Genomic DNA, 23786 nt, shown 5'->3' on the forward strand with positions numbered 1-23786 from the left:
TGCGCCTCTTTCCAAAGACAGGCAACAAAGATAATATTCTCCCATCAACTATATCACCATGAATAAATCCTTTAGAATTTCTTCCTGTATTCTTTTAGACTGAAAACTCACAATAGTGTGGAGAGAGTCGTATGTGTGAGGGTAGAGAGGGTTCTGTGCCGTCACAATTGCCCACTATTATTGGATTACAGTCCGTCTTGGTGCTCAGGCCTGTCCATTAGGATCTAGCTGGCAGGGCCAGGCGTGACATGCCTCTTCTCCTCCCCTGACTGTTACACAGCCGAAGGGCACAGTGAAGTGGTCACAGTAGACTGGTCAGGAGGGGCGATGGATGGCTGGGCGGCTCACGCTACTGGAAGGTCACGCAGGGGTCAAGCTTTTAACGCCCTCCCAGTCTGGCGTGAACAGTAGAGGTCACAGCTAAGACACTCTGCCCAGCCATTTCCATTTCCACTTCACTGCAGGGTGTGGCACCCCTTTTCTCCTCTGCGCTGGGTCTTTGACTGTCCCTCTTAGGGATATACTGTATACAGCCTCCTCGCTCACTATCTCCTCTTCAGTACCTACCTCCTCAGTACCCTCTAACACCCCTCTATCCCTCCTTTCTGGGATATCACTTAGCTGAAATGTCTGCCTGTAGTCATGCAGATGACACCTGCTTGGTTTACTTTACCTCAGGGATTAGAGAGAGAGAGAGAGGGAGGTGGGAGGGCTGCAGCACAGTCCCTGTGAGACAAGGTCACCTTAAGTGGATTGGGATGAGAATAAACCAATTCGCCCTGGGACAAAATCAGGGAGCAACTCATGAAAAAATTATTAAGCAGGATGCACATCAGTGGATGTCACAGCCAGAGGGGAGAGGGGGGGCGAAACACGAAAAATCCTTAAGACAAGGGTAATGTTTGTTCACTTGATATCTGAAAGCGTCACAATGCACAAAGGAGAATTAGTTTGACCTCAAAAATACTTTTGTGAAAGGAGTTACTTTTGAAGGAAAAAGGCCTGGGGTTCAGAATGGGAAGATATGGAAAGACAAAATAACATTTGTAACACTATTATGAAATATTGGACCCACATTAGTCTATGCCCACTGGCAATGCCCTCACATTTTTGTCTTTAGTCAGTTAGGACAAACAGATTAGCATGTATTGCATTCCTGACATGGGCTAGCTTTGGTAAGATTTTTTTTTTCACAACCAATTAGTCAATTGCAAGATTAATGTCTCATTTGAGGATAAATCATGTCTAACTCTTATTTATGGCTGTTCCACTCCAATATACCTCTAATCTGTCAAAAATCTTGGATAGTTTTATTGTAACACTAAGATTCTCTCTCTCAAATTCTCCAACAACCTCGCAATGACCTCCAAACAATGCAGGAAGAACCCACCCCTCTTCGAAAACTCCTCCAAGTGGAGATACAGTGGCTTGCAAAAGTATTCACCACCCTTGGCATTTTTCATATTTTGATGCCTTACAACCTGGAATTAAAATGGATTTTGGGGGGTTTGTATCATTTGATTTACACAACATGCCTACCACTTAGAAACAAACAAGAAATAAGACAAAGAAAACAGAAAACTTGAGCGTGCATAACTATTCACCCCCCCCCCCCAAAGTCAATACTTTGTAGATCCCCCTTTTGCAGCAATTACAGCTGAAAGTCTCTTGGGGTATGTCTCTATAAGTTTGGCACATCTAGCCACTGAGATTTTTGCCCATTCTTCAAGGCAAAACTGCTCCAGTTCCTTCAAGTTTGATGGGTTCCGCTGGTGTATAGCAATCTTTAAGTCATACCACATATACTCAATTGGATTGAGGTCTGGGCTTTGATTAGGCCATTCCAAGACATTTCAATGTTTCCCCTTAAACCACTCGAGTGTTGCTTTAGCAGTATGCTTAGGGTCATTGTCCTGCTGGAAGGTGAACCTCCGTCCCAGTCTCAAATCTCTGGAAGACTGAAAAAGGTTTCCCTCAAGAATTTCCCTCTATTTAGCGCCATCCATCATTCCTTCAATTCTTACCAGTTTCCCAGTCCCTGCCGATGAAAAGCATCCCCACAGCATGATGCTGCCACCACCATGCTTCACTGTGGGGATGGTGTTCTCGGGGTGATGAGAGGTGTTGGATTTGCGCCAGACATAGCGTTTTCCTTGATGGCCAAAAAGCTCAATTTTAGTCTCATCTGACCAGAGTACCTTCTTCCATATGTTTGGGGAGTCTCCCACATGCCTTTTGGCGAACACCAAACGTGTTTGCTTATTTTTTTCTTTAAGCAATGACTTTTTTTCTGGCCACTCTTCCGTAAAGCCCAGCTCTGTGGAGTGTACGGCTTAAAGTGGTCCTATGGACAGATACTCCAATCTCCGCTGTGGGGCTTTGCAGCCCCTTCAGGGTTATCTTTGGTCTCTTTGTTGCCTCTCTGATTAATGCCCTCCTTGCCTGGTCTGTGAGTTTTGGTGGGCGGCTCTCTCTTGGCAGGTTTGTTGTGGTGCCATATTCTTTCCATTATTTAATAATGGAATTAATGGTGCTCCGTGGGATGTTCAAAGTTTTGGATATTTTTTTATAACTTAACCCTGATCTGTACTTCTCCACATCTTTGTCCCTGACCTGTTTGGAGAGCTCATTGGTCTTCATGGTGCCGCTTGCTTAGTGGTGCCCCTTGCTTAGTGGTGTTGCAGACTCTGGGGCCTTTCAGAACAGGTGTATACAGTGGGGAAAAAAAGTATTTAGTCAGCCACCAATTGTGCATGTTCTCCCGCTTAAAAAGATGAGAGAGGCCTGTAATTTTCATCATAGGTACACGTCAACTATGACAGACAAAATGAGAAAAAGAAATCCAGAAAATCACATTGTAGGATTTTTAATGAATTTATTGCAAATTATGGTGGAAAATAAGTATTTGGTCAATAACAAAAGTTTCTCTATACTTTGTTATATACCCTTTGTTGGCAATGACACAGGTCAAACGTTTTCTGTAAGTCTTCATAAGGTTTTCACACACTGTTGCTGGTATTTTGGCCCATTCCTCCATGCAGATCTCCTCTAGAGCAGTGATGTTTTGGGGCTGTCGCTGGGCAACACGGACGTTCAACTCCCTCCAAAGATTTTCTATGGGGTTGAGATCTGGAGACTGGCTAGGCCACTCCAGGACCTTGAAATGCTTCTTACGAAGCCACTCCTTCGTTGCCCGGGCAGTGTGTTTGGGATCATTGTCATGCTGAAAGACCCAGCCACGTTTCATCTTCAATGCCCTTGCTGATGGAAGGAGGTTTTCACTAAAAATCTCACGATACATGGCCCCATTCATTCTTTCCTTTACACGGATCAGTCGTCCTGGTCCCTTTGCAGAAAAACAGCCCCAAAGCATGATGTTTCCACCCCCATGCTTCACAGTAGGTATGGTGTTCTTTGGATGCAACTCAGCATTCTTTGTCCTCCAAACACGACAAGTTCTATTTTGGTTTCATCTGACCATATGACATTCTCCCAATCCTCTTCTGGATCATCAAAATGCACTCTAGCAAACTTCAGATGGGCCTGGACATGTACTGGCTTAAGCAGGGGGACACGTCTGGCACTGCAGGATTTGAGTCCCTGCCAGCGTTGTGTTTTACTGATGGTAGGCTTTGTTACTTTGGACCCAGCTCTCTGCAGGTCATTCACTAGGTCCCACTGTGTGGTTCTGGGATTTTTGCTCACCGTTCTTGTGATCATTTTGACCCCACGGGGTGAGATCTTGCGTGGAGCCCCAGATCGAGGGAGATTATCAGTGGTCTTGTATGTCTTCCATTTCCTAATAATTGCTCCCACAGTTGATTTCTTCAAACCAAGCTGCTTACCTATTGCAGATTCAGTCTTCCCTGCCTGGTGCAGGTCTACAATTTTGTTTCTGGTGTCCTTTGACAGCTCTTTGGTCTTGGCCATAGTGGAGTTTGGAGTGTGACTGTTTGAGGTTGTGGACAGGTGTCTTTTATACTGATAACAAGTTCAAACAGGTGCCATTAATACAGGTAACGAGTGGAGGACAGAGGAGCCTCTTAAAGAAGAAGTTACAGGTCTGTGAGAGCCAGAAATCTTGCTTGTTTGTAGGTGACCAAATACTTATTTTCCACCATCATTTGCAAATAAATTCATTAAAAATCCTACAATGTGATTTTCTGGAATTTTTTTCCTCAATTTGTCTGTCATAGTTGATGTGTACCTATGATGAAAATTACAGGCCTCTCTCATCTTTTTAAGTGGGAGAACTTGCACAATTGGTGGCTGACTAAATATTTTTTTCCCCCACTGTATATACTGAGATCATGTGACAGATCATGTGACACTTAGATTGCACACAGCTGGACTTTATTTAACTAATTATGTGACTTCTGAAGGTAATTGGTTGCACCAGATCTTATTTAGGGGCTTCATAGCAAAGGGGGTGAATATACAGTGGGGAGAACAAGTATTTGATACACTGCCGATTTTGCAGGTTTCCCTACTTACAAAGCATGTAGAGGTCTGTAATTTTTATCATTGGTACACTTCAACTGTGAGAGACGGAATCTAAAACAAAAATCCAGAAAATCACATTGTATGATTTTTAAGTAATTAATTTGCATTTTATTGCATGACATAAGTATTTGATCACCTACCAACCAGTAAGAATTCCGGCTCTCACAGACCTGTTAGTTTTTCTTTAAGAAGCCCTCCTGTTCTCCACTCATTACCTGTATTAACTGCACCTGTTTGAACTCGTTACCTGTATAAAAGACAACTCAATCAAACAGACTCCAACCTCTCCACAATGGCCAAGATAAGAGAGCTGTGTAAGGACATCAGGGATAAAATTGTAGACCTGCACAAGGCTGGGATGGGCTACAGGACAATAGGCAAGCAGCTTGGTGAGAAGGCAACAACTGTTGGCGCAATTATTAGAAAATGGAAGAAGTTCAAGTTGACAGTCAATCACCCTCGGTCTGGGGCTCCATGCAAGATCTCACCTCGTGGGGCATCAATGATCATGAGGAAGGTGAGGGATCAGCCCAGAACTACACAACAGGACCTGGTCAATGACCTGAAGAGAGCTGGGACACAGTCTCAAAGAAAACCATTAGTAACACACTACGCCGTCACAAATTAAAATCCTGCAGCGCACGCAAGGTCCCCCTGCTCAAGCCAGCGCATGTCCAGGCCCGTCTGAAGTTTGCCAATGACCATCTGGATGATCCAGAGGAGGAATGGGAGAAGGTCATGTGGTCTGATGAGACAAAAATAGAGCTTTTTGGTCTAAACTCCACTCACAGGTTTGGAGGAAGAAGAAGGATGAGTACAACCCCAAGAACACCATCCCAACCGTGAAGCATGGAGGTGGAAACATCATTCTTTGGGGATGCTTTTCTGCAAAGGAGACTGCACCATATTGAGGGGAGGATGGATGGGGCCATGTATCGTGAGATCTTGGCCAACAACCTCCTTCCCTCAGTAAGAGCATTGAAGATGGGTCGTGACTGGGTCTTCCAGCATGACAACGACCCGACACACACAGCCAGGGCAACTAAGGAGTGGCTCCGTATGAAGCATCTCAAGGTCCTGGAGTGGCCTAGCCAGTCTCCAGACCTGAACCCAATAGAAAATCTTTGGAGGGAGCTGAAAGTCCGTATTGCCCAGCGACAGCCCCGAAACCTGAAGGATCTGGAGAAGGTCTGTATGGAGGAGTGGGCCAAAATCCCTGCTGCAGTGTGTGCAAACCTGGTCAAGACCTACAGGAAACGTATGATCTCTGTAATTGCAAACAAAGGTTTCTGTACCAAATATTAAGTTCTGCTTTTCTGATGTATCAAATACTTATGTCATGCAATAAAATGCAAATTAATTACTTAAAAATCATACAATGTGATTTTCTGGATTCTTGTTTTAGATGCCGTCTCTCACAGTTGAAGTGTACCTATGATAAAAAATTACAGACCTCTACATGCTTTGTAAGTAGGAAAACCTGCAAAATTGTCAGTGTATCAAATACTTGTTCTCCCCACTGTATATGCATGCACCACTTTTCCGTTATTTATTTTTTAGACTTTTTTGAAACAAATTATTTTTTTCATTTCACTTCACCAATTTTGACTATTTTGTGTATGTCCATGACATGAAATCCAAATAAAAATCGATTTAAATTACAGGTTGTAATGCAACAAAATAGGAAAAACACCAAGGGGGATGAATACTTTTGCAAGGCACTGTACATATTTCAGCTGGCAGATATATCTTAACCAGCTTCAAAAACACCTTTTATCAATTCAATGTTTGTCATTTAAATGAATGAAGTGGAATCTCCTGAAGCATTTACTGTGTGGCACCTGCTTGGCCTTAACTGTGTCTAATAAATCTGTAGCGGTCCACAGTGGCTAAATGGAGACGTCTGCCTGGCCCATCCATCATGGAGATGGGTAGACATGGCCAATCCACACCACTCACTGATATCACTTATAAATCACACTCACTGCACAAGTTTCCACCAGACACTTCACTAGCCACCCACAAAAACGATCTACCTTGAGCTACATGAGCTTGCTACTGTACGTTAGCCTGCAGCCCCATAGTGTCTGTGTCTATAGGAGTAGAGTGTACGCTATAACGTTATGTCAGTGATGTATGAATATTAATGTAAACATGTTTTCCTGTTACCCCCAACGCTTATTTAAATGTGTACAATTCTTTGTATACAGCTAGTTCTTCGCACTGTGTCGCCCCCACAGAGAATGAAAGTATTTTGTTTAATAACATTTGAGGTCATTCCTATTGTATTAAGCAGTTGTTTTTCTTGTAAAGCAGGGAACAGCTCTGTGTTTAAACCAGGGCTGTTCAATGTCGGTCCTGGAGGGCCTAATCACTTTGGGTTTTCATCATCTCCTTATAATAAGGACTAATACAGACCTGGAATTGTTTCGACACTTCAGGACCGGAATTGAACAGCCCTGGTTTAAACTATCTTGATTGTATTAGCATATGGATATTCTTTAATACATATTTACAGTTCTACTTGAATGCACAGGTTTATTGTCACATGCACAAGTACAGTGAAATGCTTAACTTGACAGCTCAACCCAACAGTGCAGGAATCAATATCAAAATAGTATAACATATTTTTTTTATATATATATACAGTGGGGGAAAAAGTATTTAGTCAGCCACCAATTGTGCAAGTTCTCCCACTTAAAAAGATGAGAGAGGCCTGTAATTTTCATCATTGGTACACGTCAACTATGACAGACAAAATGAGAATTTTTTTTCCAGAAAATCACATTGTAGGATTTTTAATGAATTTATTTGCAAATTATGGTGGAAAATAAGTATTTGGTCAATAACAAAAGTTTCTCTATACTTTGTTATATACCCTTTGTTGGCAATGACACAGGTCAAACGTTTTCTGTAAGTCTTCACAAGGTTTTCACACATTGTTGCTGGTATTTTGTCCCATTCCTCCATGCAGATCTCCTCTAGAGCAGTGATGTTTTGGGGCTGTCGCTGGGCAACACAGACTTTCAACTCCCTCCAAAGATTTTCTATGGGGTTGAGATCTGGAGACTGGCTAGGCCACTCCAGGACCTTGAAATGCTTCTTATGAAGCCACTCCTTCGTTGCCCGGGTGGTGTGTTTGGGATCATTGTCATGCTGAAAGACCCAGCCACGTTTCATCTTCAATGCCCTTGCTGATGGAAGGAGGTTTTCACTCAAAATCTCATGATACATGGCCCCATTCATTCTTTCCTTTATACGGATCAGTCGTCCTGGTCCCTTTGCAGAAAAACAGCCCCAAAGCAAGATGTTTCCACCCCCATGCTTCACAGTAGGTATGGTGTTCTTTGGATGCAACTCAGCATTCTTTGTCCTCCAAACACGACGAGTTGAGTTTTTACCAAAAAGTTATATTTTGGTTTCATCTGACCATATGACATTCTCCCAATCCTCTTCTGGATCATCCAAATGCACTCTAGCAAACTTCAGACGGGCCTGGACATGTACTGGCTTAAGCAGGGGGACACGTCTGGCACTGCAGGATTTGAGTCCCTGGCGGCGTAGTGTGTTACTGATGGTAGGCTTTGTTACTTTGGTCCCAGCTCTCTGCAGGTCATTCACTAGGTCCCCCCGTGTGGTTCTGGGATTTTTGCTCACCGTTCTTGTGATCATTTTGACCCCACGGGGTGAGATCTTGCGTGGAGCCCCAGATCGAGGGAGATTATCAGTGGTCTTGTATGTCTTCCATTTCCTAATAATTGCTCCCACAGTTGATTTCTTCAAACTAAGCTGCTTACCTATTGCAGATTCAGTCTTCCCAGCCTGGTGCAGGTCTACAATTTTGTTTCTGGTGTCCTTTGACAGCTCTTTGGCCTTGGCCATAGTGGGGTTTGGAGTGTGACTGTTTGAGGTTGTGGACAGGTGTCTTTTATACTGATAACAAGTTCAAACAGGTGCCATTAATACAGATGGAGCCTCTTAAAGAAGAAGTTACAGGTCTGTGAGAGCCAGAAATCTTGCTTGTTTGTAGGTGACCAAATACTTATTTTCCACCATAATTTGCAAATAAATTCATTAAAAATCCTACAATGTGATTTTCTGGATTTGTATTTCTCAATTTGTCTGTCATAGTTGACGTGTACCTATGATGAAAATTACAGGCCTCTCTCATCTTTTTAAGTGGGAGAACTTGCACAATTGGTGGCTGACTAAATACTTTTTTCCCCCACTGTATATATATATATATATATATATATATATATATATATATATATATATATATATACACTACCGGTCAAAAGTTTTAGAACACCTACTCATTCAAGAATTTTTCTTTATTTTTACTATTATCTACATTGTAGAATAATAGTGAAGACATCAAAACTATGAAATAACACATATGGAATCATGTAGTAACCAAAAAAGTGTTAAACAAATATATTTGAGATTCTTCAAATAGCCACCCTTTGCCTTGATGACAGCTTTGCACACTCTTGGCATTCTTGGCAATCTCAAATATAAAATATATTTTGATTTGTTTAACACTTGTTTGGTTACTACATTATTCCATATGTGTTATTTCATAGTTTTGATGTCTTCACTATTATTCGACAATGTAGAAAATAGTAAATATAAAGAAAAAACATTGAATGAGTAGGTGTTCTAAAACTTTTGACCGGTAGTGTATATATAATAAAGAAAACATAAGAAATAAGAGAGGAAGCTATATACAGGGTCAGTGCCAATACTGGCTGTCAAACTGGCGATAGTGACAGGAGGTACAGGGAGCAAACAGAGAGCCTGTTGACAGCCAGCTGTTAGACTGTGACATGTGATTGAGGTTGACAAGCCATCGGCTTTGTAATGACAGTTCGTATAACACCAGGCAGCAGTGATGTGTCCTAACTGGTTGGCAGAGGGTTGCTGTTCAAACCCCAATTGGCCTACCCAATTTCCACGTTCAGTATCAGCATTCTTTGTATAAAGATATGAAGATATTGAGCAACTATATAGATTTGCAAGGAAATATTTGAATTTGAATTAGAAGCAAATGTAAAACAGTAATTTTTCATTGCAAGTGTGTATGTCACTTGGTAAAATACCACTTACCTTGCAGACACCTAAAATGTAGAAGAAGTGGTTATGAAATTGCAGACACAATAACACCATCAGACTGTGTCTCAGCACACACACACACACACACACACACACACACACACACACACACTGTCAATCATGACATAGCAACCATTTTAATGCTTGTCACCCTCCTTATCTATCTTAATCATCTACGGAACCCATGACTGCTTCATACTTGGAGAACAGACCAGCACAGACATTCAAGCCTGCTTTCCACTCCTCCTTGTGGAATTGTTTCTCAATGTTTTGCATTAGGTACACCAGACAGCCATGCATTCTGAAAGCTGTACTGGGCTGGTTGATGATAGTGGCAGGGCGCCTGCTCTGATGCCCTGCATTATGAGGAGCTGGTGCAATTAGCGGCAAAACCCACTCCATGGGCCCAGGGTCTACGTGTGTGAAGTGTGTGACTTGTCCTATCTGGCGGGAGCAGAAAGCAGGTGTGTGGCTGTTCTCTGGCAGGAAGCAGGGGTCTCCATAGTGAGAATATGTTACATACTGTAAGAGATATTAGGAACGTCCAGATCTCCCTGCCAGGACAGTTGCCCTAAATCGTCTACAGAGTGCTGCGCTGCAAAGACAGAGAACAGCCACTTGTTTACTACTTAGCTTTATACACCAACTCTATCTATTACCATCTTATATTACCAGATTAAGAACATTTAGTTTTCTATGTTGCAATTCAGATAGAAACGTGTAGTCTATTTATATTTCAACTGATAAATTCATAGGTGTATATCATAATGTAGTTCTCTAGGCATTTGACAGGAAGTCACTTTGTACAACTATCGTCAATGTTTTAAGCCTCCTTAGTGAGCGGAGACGAGACTCTGTCAGCTCAACTGACTCCATTGTTCTCGTACCATAGACAGTCCTGTACACAGTGATCTGGCACAAAGAAGAGGTGGAGGATGTGAGAAATACAGCATGCTGTGCTGATACTGCTGAGTATTATTTCATCCACACATGGCCATTGTGTAAATGCCTGTATGAGTCAGTCAGGGGGAAAACATAACAAAAAGGAGAGAGTACTATTCACCGCTGAACAAAGCAGTAACTCATTGAGGCTTTTCTCTTGAGAAATGCCGTTATTGTTCTGCCAAAAGCTTCAGTCCCATTTCCCAAGGTGACTGCCAGCTGAGAAGTGAGGAAGTCAAATAATTGTATGGACTATTGCACTGTGTTTCCCCCTGATCTACTCAAACAGTGGTTCGAAAAATTGAAAACTTTTTAGACAAAGAGTGGAGGAAATGTGTGGAGGTGAGAGGCAACGTCAAAATGAGAGTGAGATTTGTGTTAGAAGTTTGTACGACGACGCTGTCTTTACTCTGTGAAGACATAATAAGTGTCATCAGACCAACAGACAATGGAGATGGACAATACCTTTTAGGTGCGGTCGTCCCAGTGTCACAAATCCAGAAGAGATGAAGTTGTGATCAAGTTGGCCTTGGCGGAAGTTCTCTTTCCCGTAGTGCCCTGTGGGAGAAATGCAGAGTTAAGATAGCATGAGAAGAGACCAATACCATTTATCTGACCGAGACAATTCACTAAGCATGTTCGTTGATGATTTTCGTACCAACACTCACACACAAAATCACAAACTGTTTACACATATCAGAGTCTGGGACACTCTTAATTCATCCAAACAGCCTAATTAATGGCAGTATTATATGATGCATTTGCCTCGTTCTTTAGTTAGCTGAATAGCTGTGTTCACGGGAGGTTGGCTTTTATGGTGTCTTAGTTCAGTTCAGCTATTACTCTGCCTCTGTATTTCACTCCCTCTTTGGCTCAGTCAACTGATAAAGGAACAGAGACACAGAAGGCAAGGTAAGTCTCACATTAACAATTTATGCTGTCTGATGTACACTCAGGATCATCACCACCGCAAAGGTCATGCTCCCCAAAGCTGCGAGCTGGGGGAGCTAGTGAAGACCTTCCCTTCTCGTATTGTTCCCAAATTGAACAAAGATGCCCCTTCAGGGTCAAAAGCCTTGCCCTTTCGCCATGGCAGGTAAAACATTAAAACTTTAATTGGGTGGCAAAATGTATTTCAGGCCTGGGCACTTGACCCTGAAGGTCAGTGGAGAGATTCTAAAGAAGGCTTCTAACCGACACACTCTCCTGTGCTTTAAAACTGATTAGTTCCATCCTCAAATTATACAGTAGAATGCTTTTACCCCACATAGACCTACACTACGGAGGGACCTTATATAACTGATTAATATACTGTGTAATTGGATCTAGCTTCATAATCTGTTATAGCTGCATTGTAGTACTGTATCTATGAATTGTCAGTTTATAAAAAATGTGCCTTGCAACGCAACATTTCATCCTGGATTTCCTTGGTCTTAAAGATCACTATGTGACATAATTTGTTCCAAGATGCTATATTGTGTCTGGCTGGAACGAATCCTGTAATTGAGAGTGCAGAGGTCCACAATGGACCATCAAAGTGCCTGCCAGCAGTCTGACAACTTCCATTTGTCCTGCCAATCAAACACCAAAATGTTGCGCACAAAAAGATGCAGGTAGGCTGAGAAAAGAGTGTGTATCAGACAGTGAAAGCTTAAACTGAAAATAGAGGAGAAACAACATGACGGCCTGTCTTACAGTGGCCTATTGAGCTCCACTCCCCCCACTCTCTTCCTTCCTGTTAGTGCCAGTCTGCATTAGCTGGCAAATAGTTCAACAGCCTCATCTCAATGGAGCAACTTCAAAGTCAATAGTGTCACTCAGACCTTTGGGCCATGGAGGCAGATATCGAACCGCATTTCAAATGATCAAAATGAGAAGGAACACCTGGGACCGTTAGCCCAGGTCTTCATTACATTGACGTTTGACATAGGCCTGAGCTCTGTAAAGCTTGTTTGTTTCTGTTTTCAAGCCCAAAGGATACTGTAAACTGATTACTGAAATATTTTGCCCATCACTGTTACTTTGGGATTTTCGTACTAAGAAACTGGTAAAGAAGTTGACTGTATCCAATTTATGCTGGATAGAAAGAGGCGTTTATGTGTAAATTTTGTATCTGTTAGTAAAGGTTTGCCTTCATGAAGTCTTCTTGCCTTAGAATAATACCAAAAGGAAAATAACTACAACACATACACTACCGTTCCAAAGTTTGCAGTCACTTAGAAATTTCATTTTTTCTAAAGAAAAGCAAATGTTTTGTCCATTAAAATAACATAAAATTGATCAGAAATACAGTGTAGACATTGTTAATGTTGTAAATGGCTATTGTAGCTGGAAATGGCAGATTTTTTATGGAATATCTACATAGGCGTACAGAGGCCCATTATCAGCAACCATCAGTCCTGTGTTCCAATGGCACATTGTGTTGCTAATCCAAGTTTATCATTTTAAAAGGCTAATTGATCATTAGAAAACCCTTTTGCAATTATGTTAGCACAGCTGAAAACTGTTGTGCTGATTAAAGAAGCAATAAAACTGGCCTTCTTGAGACTAGTTGAGTATCTGGAGCATCAGCAATTGTGGGTTTGATTACAGGCTCAAAATGGCCAGAAACAATTAACTTTCTTCTGAAACTCGTCAGTCTATTCTTGTTCTGAGAAATGAAGGCTATTCCATGCGAGAAATTGCCAAGAAACTGACGATCTCGTACTACTCCCTTCACAGAACAGCGCAAACTGGATCTAACCAGAATAGAAAGAAGAGTGGGAGGCCCCGGTGCACAACTGAGCAAGATGACAAATACATTAGAGTGTCTAGTTTGAGAAACAGGTGCCTCACAGGTCCTCAACTGGCAGCTTCATTAAATAGTACCCACAAAACACCAGTCTCAACGTCAACAGTGAAGAGGCGACTCCGGGATGCTGACCTTCTAGGCAGAGTTGCAAAGAAAAAGCCATATCTCAGACTGGCCAATAAAAACAAAAGATTAAGATGGGCAGTCTGAGATATTTAATGAAGCTGCCAGTTGAGGACCTGTGAGGCACCCTAATGCATATGTCCTCTTGCTCAGTTGTGCACCGGGGCCTCCCACTCCTATTTCTATTCTGGTTAGAGCCAGTTTGCGCTGTTCTGTGAAGGGAGTAGTACACAGCGTTGTACGAGATCTTCAGTTTCTTGGCAATTTCTCACATGGAATAGCCTTCATTTCTCAGAACAAGAATAGACTGACGAGTTTCAGAAGAAAGTTATTTGTTTCTAGCCATTTTGAGCCTGTAATCAAACCCACAATTGCTGATGCTCCAGATACTCAACTAGTCTCAAGAAGGCTAGTTTTATTGCTTCTTTAATCAGCACATCAGTTTTCAGCTGTGGTAACATAATTGCAAAAGGGTTTTCTACTGATCTATTAGCCTTTTAAAATGATAAACTTGGATTAGCAAACACAACGTGCCATTGGAACACAGGACTGATGGTTGCTGATAATGGGCCTCTGTACGCCTATGTAGATATTCCATTAAAAATCAGCCGTTTCCAGCTACAATAGCCATTTACAACATTAACAATGTCTACACTGTATTTCTGATCAATTTGATGTTATTTTAATGGACCAAAAAATTGCTTTTCTTTCGAAAAAAAATGACATTTCTAAGTGACCCCAAACTTTTGAACGGTAGTGTATCTCTGCCAGTGTTTGAGAAGCTGTGATGGGGATAATCAGCTTTCTAAGCTTAGTCTACTCTAAGGACAGTGCCTAAGGGCTGAATTCATGTTCTATTGTAGGAGACGTTGACTATGATACTTTGTGTTCTTATGCTGAAATACACTGATACATTGTCTCAAAGGGGTCATTTAGCTGATTTTCCTTTAGTAGAAGACTTTAGGGTCCAAGCAGAGACCAACCAACATCAAAGAGAAAATAATGTTACAACATAATATATTTCTATATGTGAAAATCAAGGCCAGTTCAGTCAAGGCCAGTTTAACCCAGTATAGTACAGATGGTGCCCGACTTGAGGGAGATGCAAACAGCATTTCACAACAGAAAGATGAGTCATGTCAGAAAGGAGGCCACATGGGATGAAGACCAATTACAGGACTGACATGAACCCAAACAGAGTCAGCCTCAAGGGAAGTATCCAGCACAGTCCACAATATCTTAATGTAAAACACTGGGGAAGTATCCAACACAGTCCACAATCTCTTAATGTAAAACACTGGGGAAGTATCCAGCACAGTCCACAATCTCTTAATGTAAAACACTGGGGAAGTATCCAGCACAGTCCACAATCTCTTAATGTAAAACACTGGGGAAGTATCCAGCACAGTCCACAATCTCTTAATGTAAAACACTGGGGAAGTATCCAGCACAGTCCACAATCTCTAAATGTACAACACTGGAGAGCCATGGTAGTCTGGAGGTCACTTCAGGGTTAACATGATGGATCAATGAAGCACAGAGCTGTTAGAGGGGATGAAAGCCGATAAGGGGTTAAACAATCCTAGTTTTGGGCAACTGTGAAATGGCAGTCAAAGTGGTTATTGATTCCTATGAGAACTATTGAAGTGTCAAGTGCTAGAATTCAGGCAAACATAACTGTAACTACCTCTGCTGGATGGCCCTTACAGTAGTTTCATTTAACGAACTGCACATACCAGCAGCTGTGGCTTTTGTGTCCCAAGTCAAGTCTGAGAAAAGCGTCTCACATCCCGTGGTGTAGCACGTAACAGTTCTCCTCTGACACAATCCATGGATGAGGAGGAGTCTACTTTGACACGAGAGTGAAACATAACACTGAATCTGGGACACCATACTAGGGCACTTAGCAAGCGATCCCCGGAGCAGGGATCTGGAGACTGGATAAAAGAAGGAGGAACAGCGTCGCAAGACAGAATTATCTCCGGAAAAAAGCAATGTGTCTCCCGAAGAACATGTTCATTTGCATCTCCATTTTGAGCCAATGCTGAGTAGGCTTATGGAACCCCAGCATGAAAATAGACTCAGCCGAGGCCCTTTGTCTAAACTGCTATATCTTCTTAAGTCTTAAAAATATATACTTAAGTAGCAGGGACCCATCATCAGTGTTGGGGAGTAGTGAACTACATGTGGTTCAACTAGCAATTTAAATACATTTTACAGTAGCTTGGCGGTAGTTCAACTAAATTCTAATCCTGGTAGTGTTTTCAGTGGTTCATTACTTGTTTTCAATGTAGTGGTGTAGCTTACTACTAGAACTACACACTACTTTTTTTTGCAAAAAGAATGGGTGAAGTAGGGAAGAGTTTCCTTTATTTTTCGGCATCAAACCTGCCTAATTCTAACTTGAAACACTTTTTGAGTTTAATAGGCCAAAATACACATTCTGTTAACATCTGACTCCAGAGTGATCTGTTCTTGCAATTTGTAGTCTGTGACATTTAAGATTCAGGTATGATAATTTTTCACTAAGTAGTAACTTTAAGGGTAGCTTTAGTGTAGTTTAACTTCCTCCAGTGTGGGTAGATTGGTAAACTAGTAGCTTCACACAGCACTGCCCATCATCTATTTCAGTGAGTGTGTCAAAGACCATCTTGAACAATAATGAAAGCAATACGGTCCCACTTTACAATGCAAAGGTCTCATACCATAGAAATAACATTGTTGTACACATGTCAGCGAAGTGTAATGACAGTAGAATTATATATACTGTTACATAGAAGCGTGTACAATGGAGATTACTGTGTAATCATAAAAAGCTATTGAAAGTCCATAATAGAATGTCACCTTCTTATTCAGTCATCTTTGCCTGTCTCGTTTCTATGAGATTTATATAGATCTACCACCATAATTCCTACCAATTAATATATATGAAATTCAGACTGGATCTCCACCACTTATAGAATTTAACTGAGGGCAAAGAATATGGCTTTAATAACACCATCTCTATCATGTTCTCATGACATTTATATTGAACCTCTTTTCATTTAATTTACCTGAAGAGAGTATCTAACTATTTAACACAATCTCTGTTTCCATAGTAACTCTGTCGATTTGATACAGAGAAAGGACTTTGATTCACCTCATAGTGCACCATGCAGCGTACTAGAGGTAAAGACCATTTTCAGAACCTATGCTTAGGCCAAATACTGTATCATTTTTGCTAGATATTCTTGGATATGTGAAGTAAAAACAGTGCAGGTACCCACCGTGGTTTGCTAGCATGGTGTGAACTGGGGTGTAATGGTTCTTGGACGTTCGGAGAGGTGTGTCTATGTCTTTGGGTGAACCCTCCAACGCTGCAATATTTTCGTTCTCCTGATTTAGTCCTTGTTGCCTCAAAATGTCTGCAAGGGCTCTGCAAAATAAAAATAAAAAACACAGATGCAATTTTAGCGTTTTCAGACTGTACAAACAGAAACAGAAACACTTTCCTGTTTTCAATCACCGACAACCATTATTCTCAACATCCCCAGAAGGCCTACTTAATTTATTTAGTTACAGCTCCAATTGTGTTGGTGGAGCTCCAGAACCAGGCACAGTGTAAAGTGTAATTACACCCAAGGTGGCCAATAGGCCAGGTTTCAATACTGAGTACAGATGGGCCTTCCCCTTCAGGCCAAGGGAAAACAGCTAAAGCCATTCATCAATATTTCTCGAAGAATGTTCTGGTAGAACTATACGCCCCCACTACTAAGGTTCAAATGGGAATCTAACTCCTACCAAGTTACCAATTTTCAAGGGCTCTACACAAAGGATCTTGCTATCACCATTTTCAACACTGGCCCCTATTGATGTAAAGTGGTGAGGATGGCGAACATATTGGTTTCTTCAAAGAGTTGAATGGGTAATTTAACTGTGTCAAAGTCGACCTGAGTCAACTTCTTTCCATAACTCTGTGTGAATTTGGGAACTATGTATTAATAACCTTTCCCTTCTAGGATGGGCACACTTTAACCATATCCTTTTCACAGACTGAGGCGACCTGGTTTTCATCGCCCCAGTTGACTACTTTGTGTCTTGTATAGCAGGAACACGCACAACCAGTCCCACATAGTGGAGGAATAGAGGGGCTTTTGAAAAATATTGTGTTTGAAAGACCCAAAGTCTAGACCAGTCACAGTTTCCTCTCCTACAAAATCTCTTAGGTAAATCATGTTTAAATAGCACCAGTTCATTTCTATGTATGGGAAGGAAAAAAAAAATCTACAAGACATCATCCATCGAGGGAGTAAAGTAAATATTGTAAAGAAGAGAAGTGAAAACAAATGATCTTCTAATTCCCTTCACACTGCACTTGCAACACATGATAGAGGATGTAAATATGTCTTGTTGGTTATCAGAGGGACTTGCATCAACAATGAAATGGGATTTTTTTTAGCTAATGTTATTTTAACACATTTCTACATTGTCAAAAGAGATAAGGAAGCCTAGAATGTGTTTACAGATTTGGCGACATGTTTGCAATTATTTCAGAATGAGAAAGAGATTTAATTATTATGAGCATGTGGTGCAGATGTTCAACAAGTCTATCATCTGCATTCTAAACGGATTAGTTTAGTTTATTAGGATCCCCATTAGCTACTGCACTTGCAGCAGCTACTCTTCCTGGGGTCCACATAACATGTACAAATACATGACAAAGTACAGAACAGTTATAGACAAGAACCACATTAAATATTACATTAAATAAAAAATAAAAAATGCACATAAAATAAGAGTTATATATTGGAAAGACACCAAGAGACAATAAAAATACTATTTACACACTATTCATATATATATATTCATATTCCTATATACAATACAATTACATTAAATCTCTAGAAAGAGGAGAGATGCTGTGATACAATATGTTTTTTAAAATCTGTTTTTTAAAGCTAAACTTGCTTTTTGCCTGAGTAACCTCTGGTGGCAGAGCATTCCATGATGACATGGCTCTATACATACAGTAACTGAGCGATGCATTAAATCTGTTTTTGGTTTGGGTACAGTGAAGAAACCCATAGTGGCGTATCTGGTGGGGTATATACAGTATGTCTGTTTGAAGTGTATGCATATAGATTATACAAGTGGTTAGGTATTTTCAACACACACACGTTTCTTAAAAAGACTAGAAGAGAAGTAGCACATTTCACCTCAACCCTCAACCATGAAAGACTCATGCATGTTATTGATATTAGCTCTGTGTGTACAGTTAAGGGCAAGGCGTGCTGCTTTTTTATTTGCCAACTGCAGCTTTGCTAGGTATTTCTCTGCTGCACCTGACCATTTACCAATTAAAATAGGTTAAAAAGCATTGGAGAGAAAAAAATGCAAACCAATGGGAATTTCTATTCCCCTTGGATCCTGAACTCCACAAAAATTTTGCCAAGCCATTATTCATGGCTGAATATATATGTTAGAACATTATTGTAGCATTGACCCTGCCTTTCAGGTTGTCATTAATCTCGGTTAACCCAGAACTAAAATATTTTATAATATGGTCAGATGCTCGAGGACCAGTACCAGTACCAGTTAGGTTTATATACGGGAGACATTGCAAAGTCATACTATCTCACCTACCTCACCCAATCTGCTTTCTCTGCCCAATATTATGGTAAAATCGCTCAAAAATGACATATTCAATCTTGCTGCTTGCAGGTCAATTTAGAAATTATATTTGAATTTATTGGAACTGACTCTCTCTGGCATAACAAAACCTAATATGTGCTCAATCTGAGAGTAGACACCTTTTTTGCAACAGATCCATCTTAAATTGCATCCAGGTTTGCTTTCGAGAAAGTGATCAATAAAGACCACTCAAATCCCTGGCTTTGGCTTTCACCCGACATTTCTTGTGTCTCGATGAAGGTCACAGCAAAGGTCTGCCAATGCCTTAACATTCCCCTCACAATCCACCCCCAGTCACTGAGGTAAAACTCTGAATCACTTTACAGGGCTAAATAAATTAACAGAGGAAGCAAACCATTGCCTAGTATATAGTTAATCCCATGTTCCAATACAGCTTTCTAGACACGGTTGTCAGCATGGATGTCTCAAGTTTCTTTTTTCCCCCGGTAGAGATCATTATGACAGCACTGTGCCAAATGATTGTTGAAAATAAACAAATCATAAAAAAAGCTATTGAATGTCCGCTATGCAATGTCACCTCGTTTAGTCATCCCTGCTTTGGCTACATTTACACAGGCAGCCTAATTCTGTTTTGTTTTTTTACACTAATTGGTCTTTTGACCAATCACATCAGATATTTTCACATCAGTTATTCATTTTTGCTGATCTGATTGGTCAAAAGACCAATTCGTTTTTTTTAAAGATCAGAATTGGGCTGCCTGTGTAAACGCAGCAGCTGTCTCATCTCTCTCACCACCACTCATACTGATGTGGTGGTGGCAGTAAGCATCTCCATTTGAAAGTATGCCCCATGGCTAGGATAGGAGAGCATTAAGGGGCCATAAATCCTCACAGTCTCCTCAGTTCTGAGTACTGAGATGGAGGCACTGCTACAGCCTCAGAAGTTTAATAGTCTTTAGTGGGATCAAAGTGAGTCGTTTGGTAGGTTGCATGAAATAGCTTTGAATAGAACTGTAGGAATACACTAGAGACAGACAGATATTGGTATCATATTTTCTACTTGTACTGTCATCTTTGAAACTGTCAAGGTAATGGCTTGGCTTGCACTTAAGGATTCTATATTTGAATGTCACTCTACATGCAGAAAAATGTGTCTGAGAAAATTTGCTCTTAAACCAAAGGCCTTTACTTGACACCATCTATTGTTGTAACTATTAAATCAATAGCTATTGAGGTTGTAGACATAACCATTACTTTTCTAAAGGAAAAATGAATGGGGGGCACTGATCCAAGCCTTGTTCTCGTGTCTATATTTTGTCAACAGAGCTGTCAACCTGAAAGACTTCTCTTCAGACCCAGATGTTTAGTAAACTGAAGAAAAAAAAAAGTTTCCTTTCTAATGCTTTGATATGCATTGTTCAGCTAGGAGTCAATGACAATTGACAGGTTGAAGCATGGCCTTCTAACAACAGTTTGAGTGTGAGTCATCTAACAGCAGAAGTATCAATGGAGAAAAACAGGTGCTGAGGTTAATGGATGTTTTGCAAGAGAGACAGATCCATGGTTATGGATCCCTGTCATGAGAAGATGGCAGTCAGTGTCATCCTTGGAGCTTACCCCATATTGAACATCTGGCCACCACTACAATTCAAGCTGCATTTAACCCCAAACAAAGGTCTTCCAGTCTGCTAGACCAGCGACTATATCCATTAGGCTAGTGGTACAAATTATCTCTAGTGGAGAAACATCCATTTTCTATCTAGGATTGATGCCATAGGAGGGGCTTGCATAAGAATGGGTACAAATGAATGCTGCATGGACTCTTGAGAACAATCAATCTGAATTCCAATCAATGCCTTGATTTTGTGGAGCCAGCAGGTAACGAGGCTACAGAAGCCAGTCCTAGCAAGGCACAATTAGCCTCACATTGGCTTTAATCAAGATCTTAGCTTTGGCTGAACAGGTAGACAACCCCCTCTGCTATGGGCTAATAGACACCAGACCACCATTAGACAACCACAATGATTGGCTAACAACATGTGGCTTCTCCACCCAAACTGTCTCTTTGGGTACTGTGTCGTTATAGCTTTTCTTGCAAGGCATAGGTATACTACTCACATAGAACACAGTGAGTGAATTAGATAGCTGCTGGCTTAATCTGCATAATTCCTCATGGCGTGTTGATGTCTGAGCACAAAACCCCTAACATACTCCTCCACTTTGGAAGGTTAACTGTCTTTTAATTCAGACTACGGTGCAGTAGTTGCTCTCCTAGCTCTAGGAAGTGCTTAACAATATAGTCAAGGCTTCTAATGTGTCATGGAAAAAAGCACCAGCTTCAATAATTGCGGAGGCAATTTGTTATTTTCAGCACATATCCAATTACTTGCAAATTGTTGGACTGCAGAGTGCCTGATTATAAGGATTGGTGGTACAGTATGTATTCATTCGATTCATAGGGACATAATATAATTAATACATTGACACATTGATTCCTCAACAGTTAGATGTATTCTACCATGATGTGTTTAGCTCATACTTTCCCAACAACAGTCCATCCATGGGCCATTATACCGTAAGATAAAAAGTAAATCAAAGGAAGGGAGAGTGACATCCTAAATCCATACTGTACAGTATGTCCTCTGGGTTGTTAGCAGTGAAGCAACCCAACCTTGCTCCTAGCCTGATTGTTATACCATGACCATGAATGTGATGCCTTTTCTTTGACAGAGACATTCAATTCAATGGACCTTTGTGGTCCTCTGTAGCTCAGCTGGATGAGCACGGCGCTTGTAACGCCAAGGTTGTGGGTTCGATCCCCGGGACCACCCATACACACACACAAAAAAAAATATCATGCACGCATGACTGTAAGTCGCTTTGGATAAAAGCGTCTGCTAAATGGCATATTATATTATTTATTATATCATTCCACACCTGCCTCATGGAGGTTTGTTTGTGCTGCTGATGAAAACTGAGCAATACTTTAGTATACAGAGACATTTAATGTTCTGGTGGTAGTGGTGGTGGTAGTGGTGGTAGTAGTGGTGAATCAGGTTGACTGTCATTTGGGGGACTGTGTATATCTGCATAAGAGAGGTATTTGAAAGGGAGTTGATTGTAATGATTAGTTTTCCTTTGCATAATGGCTTGCAGGTGGTGTAAAAAAAATGTACAGAGAGGAATGAAATTGAGCATCATTATGAATTATGGCTTTCCCTATTCAAAAGTTGAGCATATAGCTGCACACCTGTGATGATCATATTTATATGCATCTTTGTGATGAAGTGCTCATGATTTAGTCTATTCACAAATCTAATTTAGCTTTCTATAGCCACTGTACACATTTTTACTGTCATCAGGAGACTTTTCATGTCTGTGAAAACTGAAGCTGGTGTTTCATAACAGTGATCACACAAACAATCACACACATACACACACAGACACACACACAGACACACGGACACACACACACACACACACACACACACACACACACACACACACACACACACACACACACACACACACACACACACACACACAGAGAGAGAGAGAGAGAGGAAAAAGTGGCCCCCATAGTAAATGACTGTTTCTTAACCTGAATGTCAGAGTGACTTACCTATGGACATTCATTTCCTGAGGGGGCTTGGTTGCTTTGTCGTAGGCAACTTTTGCAGAAACTCCGAGGAGGATGATAAAAGCTATGACACCACAGGTGATGTATACCGTTGTGTTAGTCTGATCCAAATCAGGATCGTAAGTGTCACCTGTTGGTGCCGGGGAGGGAGGCTGCGTTTTGATCCAATCTGGGGTGTTATAATTCGTGCAAGTTTTCTGTTCTATGCGTTTCCCTTTTTCTGCACAGCAATAGCGCAGGAAACAACTTCCACAACAGTAGCGGTGCTCAGTGTTGTTGCACTCGAACACTTTATCATACGCTCCGCTCACGTCGTAGTAGCCCAGGCACGTGTCATGGGTAGCGATTGAAGGTGCCTGGACCTGGGTGTTTCGCCGCGGAACCGCCGTGGGCGCCTCCGTGCTGTTCACCTCCTTCATCTTCTGATTCCGCTTTGGAGCGTTTTTCTTCTTGTTGGCCGTAGCCGCGCACAGTACATTCAGCGGGTCCAAGTAAATCAAAAGAAGCAGAAGATGCTGTATCCCCATGATTTGAGGTTGTATGTCTTTGCTGATGCGATCGTTTGCCCCCACTTTTTTAGTTGTATGCTTTCTCTCCTCACACGAAGACCTATGCTTCTTTACCTAGTCGTGCTCCTGCCACTGACCCAGTCTTGCGGCTGTCCACAGGAGTTCATTTCCGAAGTCCTTCTCCAACTGTCCACTGCTGAGAGTGTCATGCTCTGGTTGAGGGAAGGACCCTTCTTGCACCAATCAATTGCAGTCGGACGACGGTGTCACACATTGTGCACCATCTTCCGAATTTAAGTGGAGTTCTGTGGTCATCGGGGGACTTTTGGGTGGAGGAAATGTCATTTGGATTCAGCTTGAGAAATGGGCTGAAGAATCCCCTCCGGATATATCCGACAATGCCATCTACCATAAGTATATCTTTATTAGCAATGCTCTAAATCTTGTACATTTTTTCCCTGTAGAGAAGAAAACAGGAGAGAAAGACAGAGATTCAGTAAATTCCTAATGTAAAAAAATAATTTGTTAAAAT

The 23786-nt window shown here is 41.3% G+C and overlaps 1 protein-coding gene across 1 annotated transcript in view; it reads right to left on the reverse strand.

Moving 5' to 3' along the window:
• Positions 1 to 23272, reverse strand: part of LOC311103616 (shisa family member 6) — a gene marked incomplete at both ends in the record, with an annotated part of 62322 nt that extends 39050 nt beyond the window's left edge. Inside the window, 4 exons of the mRNA XM_084145214.1 lie at positions 10142 to 10213; positions 11026 to 11118; positions 16741 to 16889; positions 22728 to 23272. Coding sequence (XP_084001340.1) covers positions 10142 to 10213; positions 11026 to 11118; positions 16741 to 16889; positions 22728 to 23272 — 859 coding nt within the window. The remainder of the gene's footprint in view (positions 1 to 10141; positions 10214 to 11025; positions 11119 to 16740; positions 16890 to 22727) is intronic.
• Between the last annotated feature and the right edge of the window lie 514 nt (positions 23273 to 23786).

Source organism: Coregonus lavaretus, assembly GCF_964263955.1.
Source record: "Coregonus lavaretus genome assembly, chromosome: 28".
Lineage (NCBI taxonomy): Eukaryota > Metazoa > Chordata > Actinopteri > Salmoniformes > Salmonidae > Coregonus > Coregonus lavaretus.